We start from the raw sequence: 20,445 nt of genomic DNA on the forward strand, positions 1-20,445 counted from the left end.
GGCTGTGCTGGGGCCTGTGGCGCCAGAGCCATGGGAGGAATGACTATGGGCACCAGTGGGATGACCTGAGGGAACAAGTCCCTGACTGCATCCCGCAGGATGGCCACCATCTGGGGGGTTCGCATCAGCGCCAGAAACCTTTTGAGAGCCTGTGTTGTAGAGTGAATAGGTGGCAGGTGATAACTAGACCGCACTGTCTTGGTTGCAGGGGAGGGAGGAACGTGCCCTGCTGATGAATAAACTATAGGTCAGTTACCTGTTGACACCGTCCAAACTTGAAACTCATTCTCCCACCTGCTCTGTTCCTAGAAGTGGCATCGGACGGGCAGCCATGTTGTCTGGCACGGCGGTCATTTTGTCGAGCTGCATGCCAAGTGCTAAAGTCGTGGTGCTTGGCTCCCTGGGCCCGGCCTCCTCCAAGACTCTTGGCAGTGGAGCATGGGACCTACCCTGCACGTCAGGTCGGGGCCTGGAAGGCGTATTGCCTTTGGCAGTGTCGCTAGTAGTGCTGCGTGCCCCATCAGACATTAGGCCAGTACTAGGGCGTTGCCCCTCAGGAGTACACCCGGTAAAAGAACCTTGCGGTCCCTCAGCACTGCTTCCGGAAGGATCCGATGACCCCCCCTCGGCCGTGAGACCGGTAGCAGACTAGCCTCGGGAAGTGTGTTGGTGCGTGAACCCGAGAGGTTCCTCCTGCTGGGGCATTTCCTTGGGAAGAAGTCACCCTTACAGGGTGCAATGGAAAATAGCGGCCCCCGCTTGGGCCTCGATCTCCATCTGACGAAGTCCTTCAAGTCCTCTGGAGGCGACCTTGGGAGAGCTCCATCCACCTAGCTAGCCTGTTCTTCAGTGCATCGCACACGGTACAACCTTTCCAGCCGTGGTCGGGGCCAAGGCAGCGGAGGCGAAGAGTGTGGGGGTCAGATGTAGTAAAGAGCCCCTCGCAGGCTGGACACCTGCTGAAGTCCGCTGAAATCGACATGCACCGGGGAGGAGCATGACGCTGGAGGACCAAGTACCTAAATGACAAAACGAAGACTAAAAAAGTAGTATCTGGGGAAAAGCATGTGGTATTACATGGCTGAAGCCAAACCAAGGAGCGCTTGTGAAATCGGCACGTTCCTGTCGACGCGGAAAAGGGGACTGAGGACTGGCGATGGTGGGCAGAGTCAGGCGAGCGCATGCTCCCAGGGCCACGCCCCAGCATGCCTCTAGATTTAAAGGAAAAGAAGGTTTTTCTGGTGAAAAGGGTTCCGCCTCCCGTCCCCATCGAGGGATGCCCCTGCAGTATGGAGGGACGGGACGTAAGAGTAACTCTAGATATGACCGTATCCATTTTCTACAAGTGTAAAAAGACCTTATGGTATTGTTTTACTGCACGTCTGATCTAATCTTACCTGCTTGTCTCCCTCTGGGATGGGGTGTTTAAGTGTTAACCCCTTTTCTCCCTCTGGGAGCTATATTTAATGAAGGGTGTGCATTTGTATCATTTATGCTACTATGTACTAAAAGGTGTATGAATTATTGTAACCAAGTATGGCATTTTGAGTCCAGATTAGGACTATATAAATGCATATTTATTATTGTACAGGGTTCCCTTTTCTTCCCAAGCCTTAGTCCATCTATTGTTGCCAACACCAAGGTAGTGGAAAAAATGTAGTGCTGGACTGAGCTGGGTCTTCACTGATCATTACTGTTTTTATACATAAACTGCATTTTACTATGTTATGTTTAACCTTCAGTACTTATTTGTCCCGATATACATTCTGTGTTATTGTATATTAAAGTATATAATTCGGTATACCAGTGTGGTGTATTCTTTTGCAGTAACTATTAAGAACTACTTCACTACTAGCCTGCCACCGGCCTGAAATTAAGCCATACTGCTCGACCACAGCTAATCGATTACAGAATGTGGTCTTTTTATGTGGCTGGAAACCCTGTTCTGTGTTTAGCTAAGACTGTTTTCTAACAAGTGTACTACCTATTTGGACACATTATCACATAACGGTAAACAAAAGATATCACGGACAACAGAAAAAAATTCTTGGATTCACATTTTGCTACTGAGAATGTCCTTTTCCCATCAACTGCAGTTATAAATTGTTAGGTAAGAATTGGTGTAGTAACACTGTGTGAGACTACACAATACTCATCTGCTTGTGATTAGGTAACCAACCTTTTGGATAAGCCTGTACTACACAAGTTGGTAGTGAGACTGAGCAGCCAGGTCTATCTCAAGGAGGGGTAAATGTGAGCTGTAGAGCTGTAGCAATGAAATTCACAAATACAAGTAGTCAAGTAACACTTATACTCTAGGTTTTAGTTATAAATAGTTATTGAACATCCATTTTTAAATAAGCATTGTTAATAAAGGGCAAGATATTTAACAATCAAATATACTTTAAAATACTGTTCAGAACGCGCACAAGTTAGTGGATACTCTGTGGATATGCTTCTTACACAATTCCTACACCCGGAGGTGACGTAAATACTAGGACAGTAATGCAATTCATATAACTAGTTATACTACGCAGATTCAGAGGTTGTAGAAAGGAAAGTTTAAAGGAAGGAAAAAAGTTAAACAGGTTCTCAGGGCATGAGAGTATACTTAAATCTTCCAATGAAGTCTAGACAAGACTTTCCCAGCAATAACCGTCTAAATGAAGTTACCACCTATGAGGGACAGAACATATCAAAGTCAATGGACTAGAAGAGCCTGCGGGGAGCCAAGACAGCCAAAGTCAATTTGAGCACAGTCTATGGAGATGAGGCACTTCTTAATTAATAAAGGGTCTTGCACAAGTGACATGCAGACCGCGCCAGAGAACACGTGGGAGACAAGCTAGAAATTATTTATAAGGGCAGTGTAGGCAACGGCGAAACCCTGTAGTTTCTGATGGCACTCTTGTTCAGAGAATTGCCTAGCATTTCGGTTCAGGACTGCCCCGGTGGGTGGGACCAGACTCATATGCAAATGGATATTTCGCCTTTGTGAAGAGTGCAGTGAGCTACAACGTTGTTGTAGACCCTCCTGAGAGGAAGACATTCCATAAACGGGTATTTGAGACTCATGTTCGTTCAAAGTAAAGGGGCTCCCACACTCCTTTGCAATTTTGTAAAACTTGGGGTCTCACGCTAAGTAACCCAGGGTAATCCAGATATGGACCCCTTTCTCGGTATGCCTTAGAGAGGCTCTTCACCTTGCCGAGGAGGCCCAACAAAGCCAGAACACGTGCCTAGGGTTGCTGATGGTAGTCTTGTTCAGACGAGAAGTGCCTAGAATTTCGGTGCTGGCCTGCACTTGGGGTGGGACCAAACTGATATGCAGATAGATATTTCTCCTTTGTGAAGGATGCTAAAATGTGGTTGTAGACTCTGCCGAGGGGAAGACATTCCATAGAACAGGGTATTTGATCCATGTTCTTTCGAGGGGCTCCCACACTCCATTCGAAGTCCAAAAATGTAAGCCTTAATTGGTTTAGGCTTCGACTGAACCAGAATGAAGCAACTTTGTTCAATACCATTGAATGCATCTCCACCAGTGTAAGTGTTAACTAGCATGTTCATGCAACAACGACCACACTTTACATAACATAAGAGAAACACTTGCAAACATGATATTTATTACCCATAATATAATTCCTTGACAAAACACATCTTAGTACTTTATCACATGCATAGTAGTACAGCACAAACTAAAGGTTATTGGGAAGAATACAGCGCAACCAGATTTTGAAGTGGGAGGTACTTTATTCCATGTGTTTTGAAGCAGAGAGTAAAAAAAATTGCTATTCCCAATGTAGGGTATATTCTCGGCAAGTGAATGTTTATTTTAATCCTAAAATAGATATTCGCAAATCATACTTTTTTGCCCAGAGGATTTCAAGCGCATTAATAGGTATAGCAAGATTCCTGTTTAGATTGGGTAGTAATGGAAGAGCCCCTTCCTGTATCACTGCTGTGCGGATACCAGTCTGTAGTGCTGTGTTCCGATGGAAAGAGGGGAGCTGCAATGTGTCATGTTCTTCCGATATTTAAATAGGGTTATTTTAACTCTTTATGTTGGTAGTAACTGCCTGTTTTTAGGGAGTTTGTACCTATGTGTTAGTCAATTTCCAGGCCAAAGTTGTGTTCTGATTTGCTAATAATGACCTGGAGTGGGCTTTTACCAAGAGCATAAGCATTTACCAACCAATATGGAACACCCCTTCATCACCATCAGCACGCTGTGCAAGCCAAGCAATCCTGCTAATTAAAATTAAACATGGTCATGTACAAAGCTAAGGGAGCTCAAGGAATCTCCCATTTTTTATATTTATGATGGTCACGGAGGGCAGGTGAAGCTGTGACCAGGGAGGAACAAGTGAGATGAAAGATTGTCAAGGTACGTTTTTCTATTACATTTTTCTCACCCACAACTTATTACATTCAACCTATAAACATTAGGTTGAATGTTACAGAAAGAAAGGTTGCTTTAGTGTCATGACATATGATCTCCAAAGTAATCTCATCAAATCAAAATAAAGGCAAATATTTAAACAATGTAGACCTATGTGTAGGTCAATGGTGATTTACAATATTTCAAAAAGGGGGACCATATACGATGAAACTTTGGCAGAACCCCATTCCTTATGTCAGTTAGTCTCTCCATTGCCCATGTGTCCTATAGTTTGGTCCACAAGATTACAATAGGATCTTTAGGGTTCTTCCAATAATGAGTTTAAGAAAGTCTCCTGGCATTGAAAGCATGTACAAGTAAGATGTTAATGTTAAAGGATATTTGTACTGCGGACTATCACCACAGGAGTGGTCCCATGGCGCTCTGGCGGATCTGAAAGAAAAGGGGGGCAGGTTAGGGGCGTGTTAGTAGAACAAAGTTTGGAGAGGCGCAAGGGAGCTGTGATTTACTGTTGCCAGCTTCAGTTCGGTTAACAAAGTTCGCAGAGCTTTATGGTGTGGTATCCGGTCCGAGTCCGTCGTGTGCTGTTGTGTGAAGGTCTGTGTGATGTGTTTGTTGCGGTGTGGTGAAGTGCGTGCGGGTTGCAGCGTTTTAAGAAGTGTCATTGTGTTTAGTTTGAGTGTGAGAGGTGTGTGAGGAGTGGTGAGGTTTTTAGAAGTTTTTGTGGGGTTGGTTAGTAGCCTTGTAAGTCGGAGAAATGACCACACCTATTGTGTCTCTTTGGCGATTTAGACATGGTTGTATTCTTTTCAGCGATTAAAGTTTCAGCATGATAAAACTGTCTCATCTTTCGGTCATTACGTTGAGTTAGCTAGTCTTTGCATTTCTATCTCTATATTTGGCCAGCCCCTATATCCCAGTTTGTGGTTGGTGCAAACTAGTCCTTTCGTATCGATCTGCTTGCGACCTATGCCCTGTCTGAGTGGGTGAGGTTGGTTGCTGTGCCTTTGTGTTAGGCATGTTTGCCATTGTGTCCAGATGAGGTTGTCGCTTGTTTTTGTAGGAGTTTCCCTTAGTCGGTCCTAGGTGTTTGTCTGTGCCGTCGTATATTCTGTCAGCCTGTTCTTGTGTATTTCCCGTTTGATTATTTCAGTTGTTTCCATCTGGTTGTGAGGTGTTGAAGAGCCAGGTTTTTAGTAGTTTTCAAAATTTTAGGGGATCTTTGGTATTTCTTATTCCTTTTGCGGGGTTGTTCCAGGTTCTTTCTGTTAGGTGGGAGAAAGAGGAGCCTCCTCGTTTTTTTCATGACGTATGGTTTTGGTTCCAGGCGAACTTCTTTGCTTGATCTGAGGCGTCTCGTTGGCTTGTGGCTTGTAATTTTTCTTTGGTAGGAACTCTGCTCCCTGTCCGTTGATTGCCCTATGTGTTATGCACATTGTTTTGAATGTGATACAATGTTTGATTGGAAGCCAATGTAACATTTTTAGCGCTGGAGTGATGTGATCTCTTCTAGATAGTTTGAGGTGTCCAGCTGCTGCCGTTTGGATGCGTTGTAATTTCTGCAGGTGGTGATCCGGCATCCCGAGGTAGAGGCTGTTTGCTTAGTCGATTTTTGACATGAGAGCAACGATTGTCAGTGTTTTGTGTGTGAAATAGATGAAAGGTAGGATTATTTTTGTTGAGTGGAGGAGAAAGAAGAATTTCTTAATTATTGTAATTACTTGTGGTTCTAAGTTTAGAGCGTTGTCCATTAGGACTCCCAGGTGGGCGCGCGCGGTTCCCAATTCAATCAGCCAGGGAATGGAGGTGGTGTTCTCTCGGGAACTGTATAGACAGTCTCCTTCACTGCTCTCTGGCCTTCCAAAACCAGGTCTAATAGTGTCATAGCAGTTACATCTTTAATCCTTGATAGGATTTCTTACCATAAAAAATGCTTTTGGGCATGTCCATCACATGCTCGATGTCACCCACCTTACAACACCGCCTCCAACAAAGTGGTGAAAAGCCAAGTATAAAGCTGTGCAGGCATGCATAATCACAATACAACCTAAGAAACATTTTATAGAGGCACTTATTTGTGATGGGGCAACTCAATGATTTTGCAGCCCTGTGCCACATGTTTGCCCAAGTTTCCACAGAGATTGCCAAGTCCAAGTCTTCCTCCCACCTCTTCATATAAAATAGTCAATGGTCTATTTTGTATAAAGTAAAATGGTATAACTGCGATATCTTGACATTGAGAAATTGAGAAACCCCCCAGCAGAATTAATTCAAAGGATGTTGCTTGCTTGGTGCCTGCTCTGCGGATAGATTGGTGGTATGTCAAGTTGCGCATTACGATGCCTTTATTACTGTTCTGCCTCGATGAGATCAAATTTCATTTTAGCTTCTACGATTGGTTTGTCCCAAGTTAAAGCATTCCCCAAGCATTAAAAAAAAAAAACAGTCTCTCCACCGTTGAAATACATACACATTCCAGGTGAGAACTCCAGATTGCCCATCACTGAAGGATCAAGAGCCCAGGCTGGGGTTCACATGCCATTGTATTTGTGCTTTGTCCCAATAGTGGCATGAGGAAACGGTTGCTGGGAGAGGGCAGTGGGATACATGGCGCGCATCCCTCTCTAGAAACGGTAGGAATGCTGGCGTAAACTGGGGTGTTGACTGTCCAAACTAAGGTCTGAGGCATGATATAACTAATGGTAGAGATGGGCCAACTGGACTGCTAAGAGATGTCGATTGATGGTGGGAATTCCGAGGCCTCCCATTACATTAGGACGCAGGAGAATTGAAGTGGAATATGTTCCGCTGAAATGAATGGGGCAAGCAGTCTTATTGGGACTTGTGTTGTAAGGCTACTGAAAAAATAAAGAGACCAGGATCATTTTCAAGTCATGGATCCTATCTAGATGTTGTCTTGGGTCAGCCATCCATCTTATTCTGCCGATAGTTCCTTAAATAGGGATTGCAGTACAAGGGGGAACTTCTAGGGTTGAAGTTTCCCATTATAGGGTGAATCTATTCTTCAGAACCATGATGGTAGATTCCTTCTCAGAAATATTTAGAGCCCTTGAATTTAGATTTTTGCGATAGAAAAAGCCTGTAGATCACTCAAAGGTGGAAAGCTGAAGGTAGGGAGTGATAACTAATGCAAAAAAGAAAGCCATCACCTGTGTAGAGGGCAATTCGTTGCGACTTCCCCCTTGATTATCTCATTGGATCTAATCTTTACGGCGAATGGTTCAGCAAAGAGGGCAAGAACAGCAGGGCGATAAAGGGCACCACTGGTGGACCACCCTAGTCAACCGAATTATTTAAGATAATCCACTGTTGATCTACACCATCGTAATGGGGGAAGAATGTTGCTTCGATCTAAGTCGTAAATTCCAGGCAGAAGCCCATTCTTCCCCATAATATTGCTGAGAAACTTCCAGTCCACCCTATGAAATACCTTCTTGGCATCTAGCCCCACAAGCACTAGGGAGACAGACCAGGAGTCAGTCTATTGCCCTCTGTTTATTAGCCAGAGATCTTGCACGACTAAACCCAGTTTGGCCCTGGTTTATGAGTGATGGAAAAACATCTGTTTAGCAAGATTGTGTGCAGTACCCTATAGGTGCACTACAATAACCTTGGCCTCCTGGCAATAGGGACCCCAACCTTTGGTTCAAGCCTGAACTACACAGGTTGGTGGTGTGGCTGAACTGCCAGGCTAATCTCAAGAGGGGTCAATGTGAGCAGTAATGTTGTGACACAGTTTCACAGTAGCAGTTATTCAAATACACACTTACACAATATTTCTTGATAAAACAATTATTAATTTATTTCCCAGTCAGTTGTATACGCCTTCTTCAGAAGGGAGCAAAACATGTAACACTTAGTTTCTCTAAATCAGATGATACCCATTGGGGATGGCACACAGAAACTTCCTACACACTCAGGTGACAAATAGCTAGGACACTCTGGACATTGATTTATCACTGGTTCATTTAGAGCAATACTGAGTTTGGTGCAAAGGTTAGATAGGGGAATAAAACAAAGGTTAAAAATAATTAATAAACAGGTAAGTACCTTTGAAAACTTTCAATGTTCAGTAAATTAACCCTTTCATGGGGAAAGGAAAGCACAGAGTCAGATGTAAGAAGAGCCACTCAGGGAGCCAGGACAGCGAATGTTAATTGCACAATGTCTGGGGGAGCGGACTATCTTTGCAGGTAGGTAAAAAGTTTTGCACAATGTTTTTAGAAATGTTTGTAGAAAATAGAACACTTAAAGGGCCACAAGCTGGGAGGCTGTGAGGGGCAAAGCTATAGCAACTCTGCAGGGTAACCAAGACAGGTCTCAACTGAGAGCAAGTAAGCCTACACAACAAGAGGTAAGTTCTTAGAATTTACAGCAGCTGTGGTTAGAAGAAATGGTTCCAGCTGGCTTCTGTTTCTGTACAGCTCTGCAGATCCCGTTGTTCCTGAGCCTCAGTCGTGGGGGCAAGAGGGAGGACGTCTGGGGACTCCTGCTCAGCAATGGGAAGGTCAGCGGCAGCAATAGGCAAACTTCAATTCAGCGATCCTTCAGCGTTTCAGCTCCTCGCATCTGACAGCGAATAGCAACACAGCGGTTACCGGATACCACTCCAGACTTTCCTTGCTTCTGGGGTCCAGCACACTGTTGAGGTGGCTCGGGCTTGGTCAGTCCAGCAACAGAAAAGTCCGGAGGATCTGTCATGATCTCTGCTTCCAAAAGATCAGGACTTGCCCAACTCCCTTGGAAGCAGACCCATAACCCCGGTTCCGATTGCCAGCCAGTCCCAATTGGGACCTTTTGGACCCTGTCCTGGCGCCAGTGGCACCAGGCTCATAAAGATGCCCAGTCCCAGCGCTGGAAGCGCCAGGCTCATAATGCTTGGGTGGACTTACCTGCAGCCGACCATGCTGCTTACTTACCTGCCAGTTGAGCCCCTGATCCTCTTCTGTTTGGGACTACTTTTCCTGTTGGGTGGGGCAGGAGCCACTCCCTAGGTTCAGAACACTGGAACTCTTCTGGAAAGCAGGAACTCTTTTCTTATCTAGGCGAGGCTGTGGAAGGAGACACCTAAGCACTACAGGAGGCTATTTAAACCACACCCGATGGATGAATCTTGCTTTGCGTTATTCTGCATTCTCTGCAGCGGAACGCTCATCGTGTCTTCAGCTTCTGATCCTGGGCCTAAGGGAACAAAGGCTTATCATCCTGGAATCCAGTCTTCAGCAGCACCTGTAAAGACAAAGAAAGAACAGGTTAGCACTACGGTCTTCAGTGGCAGCGCATCTCTTACCTGGTCCATCGGCTGTCACCAACGCCTCGCGCTGCATTCCGGAATCTGAAAGACAAAGGCTTACCTACTCTTCGCATGCTCCGGAGGTCTTCGCACTGCATTCCGGCATCTGAAAGACAAAAGCTTACCAGCTCTTCGCACGCTCCGGAGGTCTTCGGCGCTGCATCCCGCATCTGAAAGACAATAGAAGGTGCGTTTAAAGACATTGGGCAACTTTATTACTCACGTGCCATTTCGCCTTCCCACGCCGAATCCAGTGGGTATTCCAGCACCCTTCAGCTTCTCTAAAGCTCCGAACTTGTACCTGCAAGATAAAAGGGACAATTAGTGCGCATCGTGAAGCAGGCTACAAGCGCTTACTTACGTGCTTTCAGGCGCTTCTATTCCTCACGCGGGTTCGATCCTCAATTCTCTTCAGCCCACCATCCGCCATCGCCGGAACCCTGCAAAACAAGAGACATCATTACAAAAGACTTTTAAGACATTTGAAGTGCCCAGAACTTATCGTTCGTGCAGTTAACGACGGACAGCAGTCCTCTGAGGTCAAGAGGCCTGCACCCTCATCCAGTGAAGAAACTGGTTACGGCACCCTGCCCCGAGGCAGATGGAGAGCTCGGCGTTCACTTACCTAAGGTGAGGGCGTTAACCATTGGGGTTCTACGGGAGAAGAGAAAGGGAAGAGGGAAGAGGAGAGAGGCACCCAATAACCCCAGTTCATTAATCCCATATTTTCTATCTGCAGACATCTTACTCTTCGAGTCAGACATACAGTGCACAGAGGTCCAGCCCAAAGAGCCAACCGTGTGTTACACATCACCTTTGAAGATACGGCATTCACCCAGTCAAGACCGGCGCCTCTGCGGGAATCAGGTGAGCGTTACAGGATCTTCCTAGCGCTCAGGTCAGACTTAAAAACAACACACACAATCTGGTGTTCCTCTCCTTGGCACTTCGGTTCCAGCAGCAGTGGAAATGCAGCCAGCTCAGAGAGGATGTCCAGGCTGGCCTACTTTGGATTTGATTGGTCCCACCAACTCAAGGGGAGAAGTCCTTGCAGGGCTTCTCTAGTCTAGGCGAATTCGGAGCTTCAGCACAGCAGCAGGGCCTCACCGGGCAAACCAACAGACCAGGAGTTGCAGCAGGCGTATCTTCCAATTTTTTTTTCGGATTCCTTCGTCCAATGGTCGACTGCCTTCCAAGCCAAAAAGCCTCACCCTTTATGCATGTTTCTCCCATTCATTCTAGCCTAGCTGTCAATTACACAGCAGGGTGACATATTATACCTTATATAGAATGTAAGCTGATTAGGCATTACGGTGAACACGTCAACACACGGTGTATTACAGAATCTGGAAACACACAGGACTTGACAACAATACTCAGGTAGGAACAAGGATACTTCTCCTTCTAACACCATAGTGACGATTTGATCTAACCATTATCTAATACACATATCACTATTATTATTTTCAGAACATATGAGAACTGTTTCATAAGATGACGTTTCGATCATTCCACATCGAAATGGACAATTGAAGTCCTAAAGAAAAGAAAAACACTTTTGTATTTGGAAGAGAAATTATTTGTTGATATTTACTTAGAGGATTGATGAATTATTATTAGGAAATACTGTGTTTAATGAAATAGTTATTGCTCCTGAAGAAGAGAGGCATATGGAGCGTAGAGCTCCATTTCAAGAATGTTTTTGTATTTTATGTAACCATGAGTGAACTGAACTCGGATTTTTGTTGAAAATAGGCACTAAAAATATCATGTGGATAAAATAATAATTTTTGTATAATACTGTGTCTATTGAAACTTGCTTTCTAATTAAGAATTACAAAACAAAATGATTTACGAATTTAGCTGTTCCAAAAACAAACTAGTGAAAATGATGACATTTATTTAAATTTTGGTTGGATCTTGTTTCAAATATCAAGAGGTGTGCAGGGGACGGGAGTTCCTATTATAAATAGGAATTCCATGTTTTTCATTATATTACTGACCTTTGATACCGAGGTTGTTGGTTTTCTCCCCCCGCACTCCTTAAGAGTATTTAACGACTGAACAAGCCATTGGAGCTTTGAATTTCTGTTAAAGAAATTCAAAGCTCCAATGGCTTGTCAGTCGTTAACAGAGATTAACAACTTATTTATAATATAGGGTGTGCAATTTCTTTTTTGCATTTTCTGTCCTTGCCAGAAAGCCAGCCGGCCAATCACCTTTGGGTGCATTCTTGTAACCAAGGGGATTAAGCACCGCGTCTCGGGCACCTCCCTCACTTCCTGCCCCTGCCAGACATACTGGAGCCAGAGGCGGGCTTCACTCGTGAATCCCGCCAAAGACAAAGCGAACAAAGGGACCAAACCTGGTTTGGCACGCAGAGTAAATCTCCAGAAGGACCTTTCCAACAAGAAATGGCAAAAAAAGAAGAACAGGGTCATTTTCACAAAATGGGCACCCATGGGTGCTTTACTGCAGTTGTGAACGCAGCCTGTGGAAAAAACACAATTGTAGTAAAAAGTAAACCACTGCCACCAGAACATTCATTGTAGAAAGGGCAACATAAAAATGTTCCATGCGAAACTAGACAAAGGGGATACTAAGTAGACCCTCCAGTACCCTATTGTAAGATAGTGTGTGCTGGGTCTAGAAAGTTACAAAATGTAAGTAAAGTCAATTTCACTTCACTCCTCTTGGAATCTGTAGTTTCACCAAGAGAAGATATTTAAACCTGTGGGAAATCTAAGAGACTTCCCCTGTGCCACTGCACTGAAGGTGTTTGACACCATGTAAAGATGATGCCTATAGAGTTTGTCAGACTCCAAAGTAAAAAAAAAAAAAAAGTAAAAAAACTGGTGTGAACTCGTCTGAGCCGGGGTTCTCATGGAGAGGAAGGCTCTTAACGGTCAACTCAGCCTCAACATTAGTTATAGGGGCTTCCATTGACGTCAATAGGGTTTCTAGGATTGGAGGATGGATGATCTGTTGAATGTATTTTTCCTGCTCCCATTGTGGTCTGGGACCACCCGATATCTGGGAAAAAACTGGAATGCTGGGGGCTTGGTAGCATGATGAGGAGCTGAAACTGCTCAGTGATTCCAAACATGATCTAAATATAATTGTTTACTCTGAAGTAATTCACTTTAAATTACCAGCCTACTGAAGCATTCGCTCAAAAATACTCACAGAACGATTGTGGCACCAATATTGTGATATGTGATGTGGTCTACCAATTTTTGCAGATAAGGCACATTGACATTGTTATTTGCCCAGGGTAACACCCTTTGCTATGCATTAAAACTAGGATTTTATCCCACTGTCCAGTGTGGATACCCGACCATCAACATTCTCAGCTCTAGTTGGGACACATTTCGGTTTCAGCTTTCATGAACAAATCGTATAAAGTGTACTTGAAAAGCACATACAACTCTTAGTAAAGCAACCCGACAATATATACATCCATCTAGAAACATGATAAGACATAATAAATATTTTATACCTTCTAAAGGGACAGCTACAAACACTGAATGCAAAGTAACACTACCCTAATAAAATCTGTTTTACCACTTTACTTTCAACACTAAATTTTAGAGCGTCAAAGTGCTGAAAGTAATGTGGTGAAAATGTGGTGTAAATTCCAGTTCCCAATGTATCATTATTAGTGTTGCTTTGGCTCTAGCTGTATAAATGTATTTCCCTTGCACAAATGCTTCCTTTTTCCCCAGAACAGAAGATTTTCTAGTAGGCAGAATCGTTGTGGTATTGAATGACTAACATTTACATATCCAGGCGACCCTTAAAAAACTCATTTCATTTAATATACACAAGGCAAACCATCCCTTTGCAATCTTCTGACAGGATGGAATGCATGGACACTGCAAGACCTATACATTTATCAAGATGTTTCGAAAGACGGAAAGACCTAAGAAAGCTAAGAAGGCAAAATGTTCTGGTACTTAACAGATTCAGAGCATACAAAATGGCTCCCTAATGTAACCCTTTCACAAAGAGATGGAAATTAATTAAATCGGTATATAAAAGGGTGGACAAGGGCCACCAAACCAAATATAAATTCCCAGTTTCTTTCCTGATGCAACTTCAGAATCTCTAGCCCAACCTTTCATCTTACTGTATAATCACTATCCAAATGACTTCTATTTCTCCATGGGCTTCTTCGAATTCTGTAAGTGATGTTGTACTCCCCATGCTTGCTGGACGGCAGTTATTAAATTTACCATTACAATCTCCTCCCACCTTTCCCTAAAGAAAAATTTGTTTGCAGTAGGTTTCTTTTCCTTGTGGCCTCTGCCAACAACTCCTCCTACAGCCACATCACTACTGAAACAGGTTTATGCCCACAAAGGACCTAAAACCTTGGAAGACGTAGAGACACAAATGATTCCACAAAATAATTTCAGAAATCACAATGTTAATGCTCCATATTTACAAAAGCATGTGAAACAGGGCAATAATTTAAAAACGGTCAAAAATCGGAGTGTGCAACAAGATCTTCGTGCAACCACAGAAAATGTCAAATACATACCAGATTTAGAACGCAGAGCCTCATGTATGTGACTGGCCTGTATCCTTTCTTCAACATCTTCCAGGTCACCTATATCATCTAAATTAGAACGTTGTGCAATACAGGGTTAGATTTCTAACACCTCACATTTGAATTTACATTCATCTATTTTTGTTAACAGATTTACATGGCTCAAAGACGTTTCTCCACAGCACTGTAAATCAGATCAAATCAAGAATATTGGAAGGTAGATCGCAGCGAGTGGTGCATCTGTGCTTAAATGAGGCTACAACAGCATCAAGGAGCCTGTGACATATTGAACGATGAGCCTGCCATGGTTTTTAAGTGTGCACACCCTTGTCACACGGCATACCCTCAGAAATGTTATGTCCATCCATGCGCTGTCAGATTCTTACAGTTTTCACCCCTGCACTGTACGTACACAATGTTCAACCGTGTTCTTTATAAACAAAACCACACTCTTCACTCGTGGCCACTTTGTACACATTCCATTTGCACTGCATAGAAGAAAAGACCTTTAAGCCCTTCCCTCCCCACACCCTTGACAATAGTCTGAACCTTCAAGTCAGGCTCTGCCCTTCAGAATGGTGGAGAGGCAACATTTCTTAACTAGCACAGATAGCACAGCGAGTAGAGAACTCGCTTTGACATCAGTGCAGAGCCTGCAGACGCAGGTTCGAATCCCGGCTGGGCCAAACTCAGCCTTTCATCCTTCCAAGGTCGATAAATGAGCACCACACACCATGGGAAAGAAGCAGCGCTCAGACGCGTAAGGGTTCGTAGCGCTATGTAAATGCTAAAAAGAGAAAAAACTTAAGTGGGGAAAAAGGAGCCTGCAACATGACGCCACGGTTTTGAGGAGAGAATGGGTAAAAAGATTTGTGGAGATATGTACAGACATCACAAGGATAATAAGCTACCTATTACTTTGCTCCACCACCTGTGGGGAGTTGTAGGTCAGTAAGTGCTTGCGACTTTACATCTCAACAATCGCACTAATGAATTAGATGGAACTGCAAGGAACTGAGACAAGAAGTGTCATGAAGTTCCGAATAGACTATGATCTGAACCGTCTTCCCCATAGTCAGTCCTAAAAACCAGGACATATTAGCAACATTATGGGCTACCTCCAGACGCTCAGCATGGAGCCATCTTTTCAATTATACAGTCCGGTGTTCTAGGACATGCATTGATCTGAAATCCTGCTATATAGGGTATTTCTACAACACTAGTAGCACCAATACGAAAGTGCCCAAAAACCTGTAACCTCTACGCATTGCAAACCCACTAACTTCAAGTTAGCCACCATCAGAAAATAGGGTGATCCATAGGAATTGTCCGGCACATTGCACTGAATCAATGGGAAGTGTTTGCTAGCGCACAATTGCATTTAAAAGTGTGCTGGAAAGTCTTCAGACCCAAGTGGAGAAAATGTGATTCAAACAAATTATACAGCCCCAAAACAGACTGCCAGGTGATGCATCTTCCTCGCAGGCAAGAACAAGTTACTTATCATACCTGGTAAAGTTCTTTCGATGGGATGTTCCTCCGACGTATTCCACATCTGACTAATTACCACAGCTGTGCTGCTTCAGATTTTTTTTTTTCGACGTAGGCGTCCTGCGTCGATGACATCGACACGCTGTCCCTCAAGGACCTCGGTCGACGTAAAACGGATGTTATATCTAGGACGCACGACACCCGTAGCCTCAGTTGCAGTTTTTTCCCGCCAGAGTGTGTGGCACCAATCGCCTGCCAGTATGACTACAGAAAGCCTTGCGGAAACGTAAGCAGCAATTGCATAAGAAATTCTGTAGAGGGGCCGGTAGGGAGGGTATGATGGGAGGGTACGATGTGGAACACGTCAGAGGAACATTCCATCGAAAGAACGTTACCAGGTAAGATAAGTAACTTGTTCTTCGAAGGGATTGTGTCCTCCGACATATTCCACATCTTTGACAGACTCCCAAAGCAGTACCAACGTATGGAGGTGGGAAAAGAATTTACAATTGCATCAATTTAGAATGCCCAATCAAATTTCAGAATAGAGGACTGCCTTACCAAAGGCCAAATCCTGCCCATGGATAGAGTCCAGGGAATAATGTTTCACAAAAGTATGGACAGAGCCCCATGTGGCTGCTTCACAAATATTGCGAATCGGAACACCCTTCTGTAGGGCAGTGGAGGTAGCCATACCCCTAGTAGAATGAGCCCGTAAGCCTACTGGAGGGTCCTTTCCCACCAAATGGTAACACTCAGAGATCGCCAAAATGATCCATCTAGATAAGGTCTGCTTGGAAACAGCCTGACCTAAACGCCTTCCAGCATAACCAATTAAGAGCGGATCGCCCACTCTGACCCACGACATCCGCAAGAGATAGAAACTCAAAGCTCTCTACTAGGGGCCAACCTATGGAGCCTCTCCTCTTCCATACCAGGATGTGGAGGAGGATAGAACGGCGGAAGAATTACCTTCTGGCTCAGATGGAATTCCGACACCACCTTTGGAAGAAAAGAAGGCCGAACCCTAAGAACATCCCTGTCCTTATGGAACACAGTGAAGGGTGGTTTGGCGGACAGTGCCTGCAGCTCACTCACTGTGAGTGCGGAAGTAACCTCAACTAAAAATACAGTTTTAAAGGACAATAGTCGCAACGAACAAGAATGTAAGGGTTCAAACGGAGCTCCCATTAGGAACTTTTAAACCAAATTAAAATCCCATCCTGGCACCTGGAAAGGAGACGGTGGAAACAGTTAGCCCTTTTCGAAACTGAGATATCAAAGGGATTTTAAAATAAGTACATTCCTCAGATGAGCGCTTAAATATTGACAGCGATGCCAGGTAATCCTTGATGGTACCCACTTGCAAGCCCTTGGGGCTAAAGAAAGCAAAAAAGACAAAACCAAAGGAATGGAACATTGGAAAGGATCCACATTCTGTACTCTGCACCAGTCGCAAAACTTTTTCCAACGGCAATGGTACAGAGTTTTCGTTGCGGGCCTTCTGGCCGAAAGCAACACCTCCATCATGTCCTCGGGGAGGTCCCAATCCCTGTAACTCAACCTTTCAGATACCAAGAGTGAAGGCTGAGGGACGGGACCTCTGGATGGAGAACCAAATCCCCCCGCCCATGAGAGCAGATCGTCTCGGTAGGGAAGACGACGTGGCGGGCAGATGGACATGTCGAGAAGGTCCGGGTACCACGCTCTCCTGGCCCATGCCAGAGCAGTGAGTATCATCCAGGAACCAAACCTCTGTAACCTCTGCAACACTTGCGGAATGATGGGGACTGGAGGACTTCTAAACATGCCATCAAAGGGCATGTTGAGAAGCCGGGATTGCACATCCAGAGCAAACCCCGACTTCCGCAACCACGCAAACCTGCGTATCACGGTGCTCGCAGCCATGGACCGGCTGACAGTCTGCCATGTCCAGACCCGACTGAACGGTTTCACACATGGCATCCTTGCCATCTTGTACGAGGGCTAGAAAACCATCCCATTCCTCCCCTTCGGGAATATGCTCAGCAGCCAACGACAATTCCACAGAGTGTGAGTGAAACTTGCCAGGGCACAAACACAGTTGGCTGCCTTTAAAGCGATACCCTCCAGAAGAAAATACCTTCTTCGCCCAACCATCAAAGTGCTTGTTGTCCCCATCAGGAGGGATTGTAGGGTACGCAGCCTGCTTTGCTGGGGCCATAGCCGCCTGCAACACCAAACTCTCCGGAATAGGGTGCGTTGACAAGTAGCAGGGGTCACCACTGGCTGGACGTATTTTTTCGGAAGCAACTTATTCACTGCCGGGATACTCTCCAGAGCAGTCCAAGCCGCTGCCACCCTTCTTTGCAAAGCCATATGAAATGGCAACACCGGGTCAGTGGGTGGACCTTGGTCCAAGATATCCGTCAGATCATCATGCAGACAATCAACAGGTGGAGCAGACCACCCCAAGTACTCAGTCACCCTCGACATGAGACGCCTATACGACGATTCGGCATGTGTACCAGGCTTAGGCCTGCCAAACTCAACCTCCGGAGAGGTATCAAGACCACTGGCGTCATGTAAGGATTGACGCAGATCTTCCAGTTGGCTATGACCAGACAACAGGTCATCAGGAACCTCAGAAGGCACAACCCCCTCCTCATCAAACCTTTGTTCCACCTCCGAAATATACTCCAAGGGTTGGAACAAATCCACCCTGGGAGGAGGAACAGAGTAGGGTTCAAACACAGGCCTCACCGACTTGCTGAGAGCCTTTCTCAGAGCTTCCACAGTCCTCCGGGGCAACTCCGGTAAATTTTCCTCAAAAGGCATCCGCGGCACCAATGGCGTCGACGACCTCTTCGAAGCTGGAGCCTCAAGAGAGTCCCTCAACGGACATGGCACTGACGGCGTTGATGCCTTCTTAGAAGGCCTCACAGGCTCCGACGCTGGCGATCACCCTTGTCAGATCGGGGTTGTGATGGCTGCAGATGATCGCGCCGACCACCCGAGCCCGAAGGCGTGCGAGCGGTGGCCCTAGCTCGTTCTTTGTTGGCATCTCTCGAAGGCGTGGACGGAACAGTGCCTTAGCGATTCGAAAATTGCCATCTCCTGGCGGAATGAATCCCATTCGGCCGGCGACAAGTCTTTCCTGGGACAAGTTACCCGCCGTCTGGCGGAGTCCTCCGACGAGGAAGGGGATGGCAACCGGTGATGGCGCTTCTGTGAATGCCTCAAAGAGGCAGAGGAATGGCGGGACCCACTCTGAGAACGAGACCCCCGACGCGGAGAGTCGCCCCTCGAATTGTCGGTCGAAAGGGTTTTAGAAACCCTACCTACTGACAACTTCTTCAGCTCCTGCAAGGCCTTCGAAGTTAGGGACTGGCAGTCATCACAATCATCGGTGACGTGACTTTCACCGAGGCACCAGAGACAAACATTGTGCGGCTCCATAATGGACATTTTGGAACCGCAGTCCCGACACTTTTTGAAGACCGACTTCGGGGTAGAAGACAAAGACATGATTCAATGTAGGAAGAACCGAGGTGCGCCGAGATTTTGAAGCGAACACGTTCATGGAAAAAACGGAACTGAAGCTACTGGCGTCGTGCATCCTAGATAAAACATCTGGTGACATCGACCGTTGATGGAGGCCCTCGAGGGAAGGCGTATCGATGTCATCGACGCAGGACGCCTACGTCAAAAAAGTTTTCCGAAGCAGCACAGCTGTGGTAATTACTGTCAAAGATGTGGAATACGTCAGAGGACACAATCCATTCGAAATGGTGATTTGGGCAGAGGATATACTTATAAACCTCTCACGGGCCCTTTAAAAACACAATCAAGTTTTTATTAATGCCAGCAAAAACAGACTCATTTGTTCCATAGCAGACTCACATGGTAGGCACTTCGCCAAGAACTGGGAAAATCGGGATTCAGGCAATAGATATAATAGGAACACTTAATGAACCCTCCAAAAAAACAGAATGAAGTGCCTTAACTGTGAAGGCACAAATGTATGCGTTTCTGGTAAGGCACCATCAACAGGAGAAGAGATGTTGAACACTTTAGATATGCTGCATAACCTGTCATTGGTATGACCTCAAAGCACTAGGGCAGGCAGTGACAATATTGCATTAGACAATCTCAGCACACTGCATAATATTGGAAGAGAATTGCAAATCAGCAAGACCTGTTCATTCAATGTATAGATAATGCACATAAAATGGCAGCATAGTCAGCTCATGTTGCACTTATTTATCCCAGTGCAGCCGATAATCGAAAACAAGCGTTCAAATGTTATACTTTATTTTTAGTAAAGTGTCTTAGGTTTCCAGTTGTAGATGATTGTATTATACAGATGACAGTTTCGAGTAGTAGTGTATGGAGTATGAAACGGGTCTTCAAAGTCAGAGCCGTGTCTCCATCTAGACTGACTTGTATGCATTAACTGTGAAACTGGATATAATTTAAAGTAAGCAAGCATACAATATTCCCTTTGTTCTTTTGAATTCCAATTAGGACTTCAAAGCACTTAGTGAAAGATTGCAAACCTTCTGCTCAGCCCCAAAATGAAAACTGTGGCTAGGTGGTTAAGCCAAAATTGTAATCAATGCAAACATGATAGATATTTGGAGAAGGAAATGTGTAAACAATCTATGACCTAATAGCATACGCTATGTCAAACCAGATTGATACGCA

At 45.0% G+C, this 20,445-nt stretch overlaps 1 protein-coding gene across 8 annotated transcripts in view; it reads right to left on the reverse strand.

Moving 5' to 3' along the window:
• The window catches only part of ASPH (aspartate beta-hydroxylase), a 1,438,894-nt gene that overhangs the window by 957,179 nt on the left and 461,270 nt on the right, over positions 1-20,445 (reverse strand). For 6 of the 8 annotated variants that reach the window (XM_069621106.1, XM_069621103.1, XM_069621102.1 and 3 more), the window contains one exon: positions 14,260-14,337. The exons of the other annotated variants lie outside the window; for them this stretch is intronic. In XM_069621106.1, the coding sequence (XP_069477207.1) occupies positions 14,260-14,337 (78 nt within the window). The remainder of the gene's footprint in view (positions 1-14,259; positions 14,338-20,445) is intronic. 8 annotated transcript variants of the gene reach the window in all.

Source organism: Ambystoma mexicanum, chromosome 5q (genome assembly GCF_040938575.1).
Source record: "Ambystoma mexicanum isolate Mex_15411 chromosome 5q, UKY_AmexF1_1, whole genome shotgun sequence".
Taxonomy (NCBI): Eukaryota; Metazoa; Chordata; class Amphibia; order Caudata; family Ambystomatidae; genus Ambystoma; species Ambystoma mexicanum.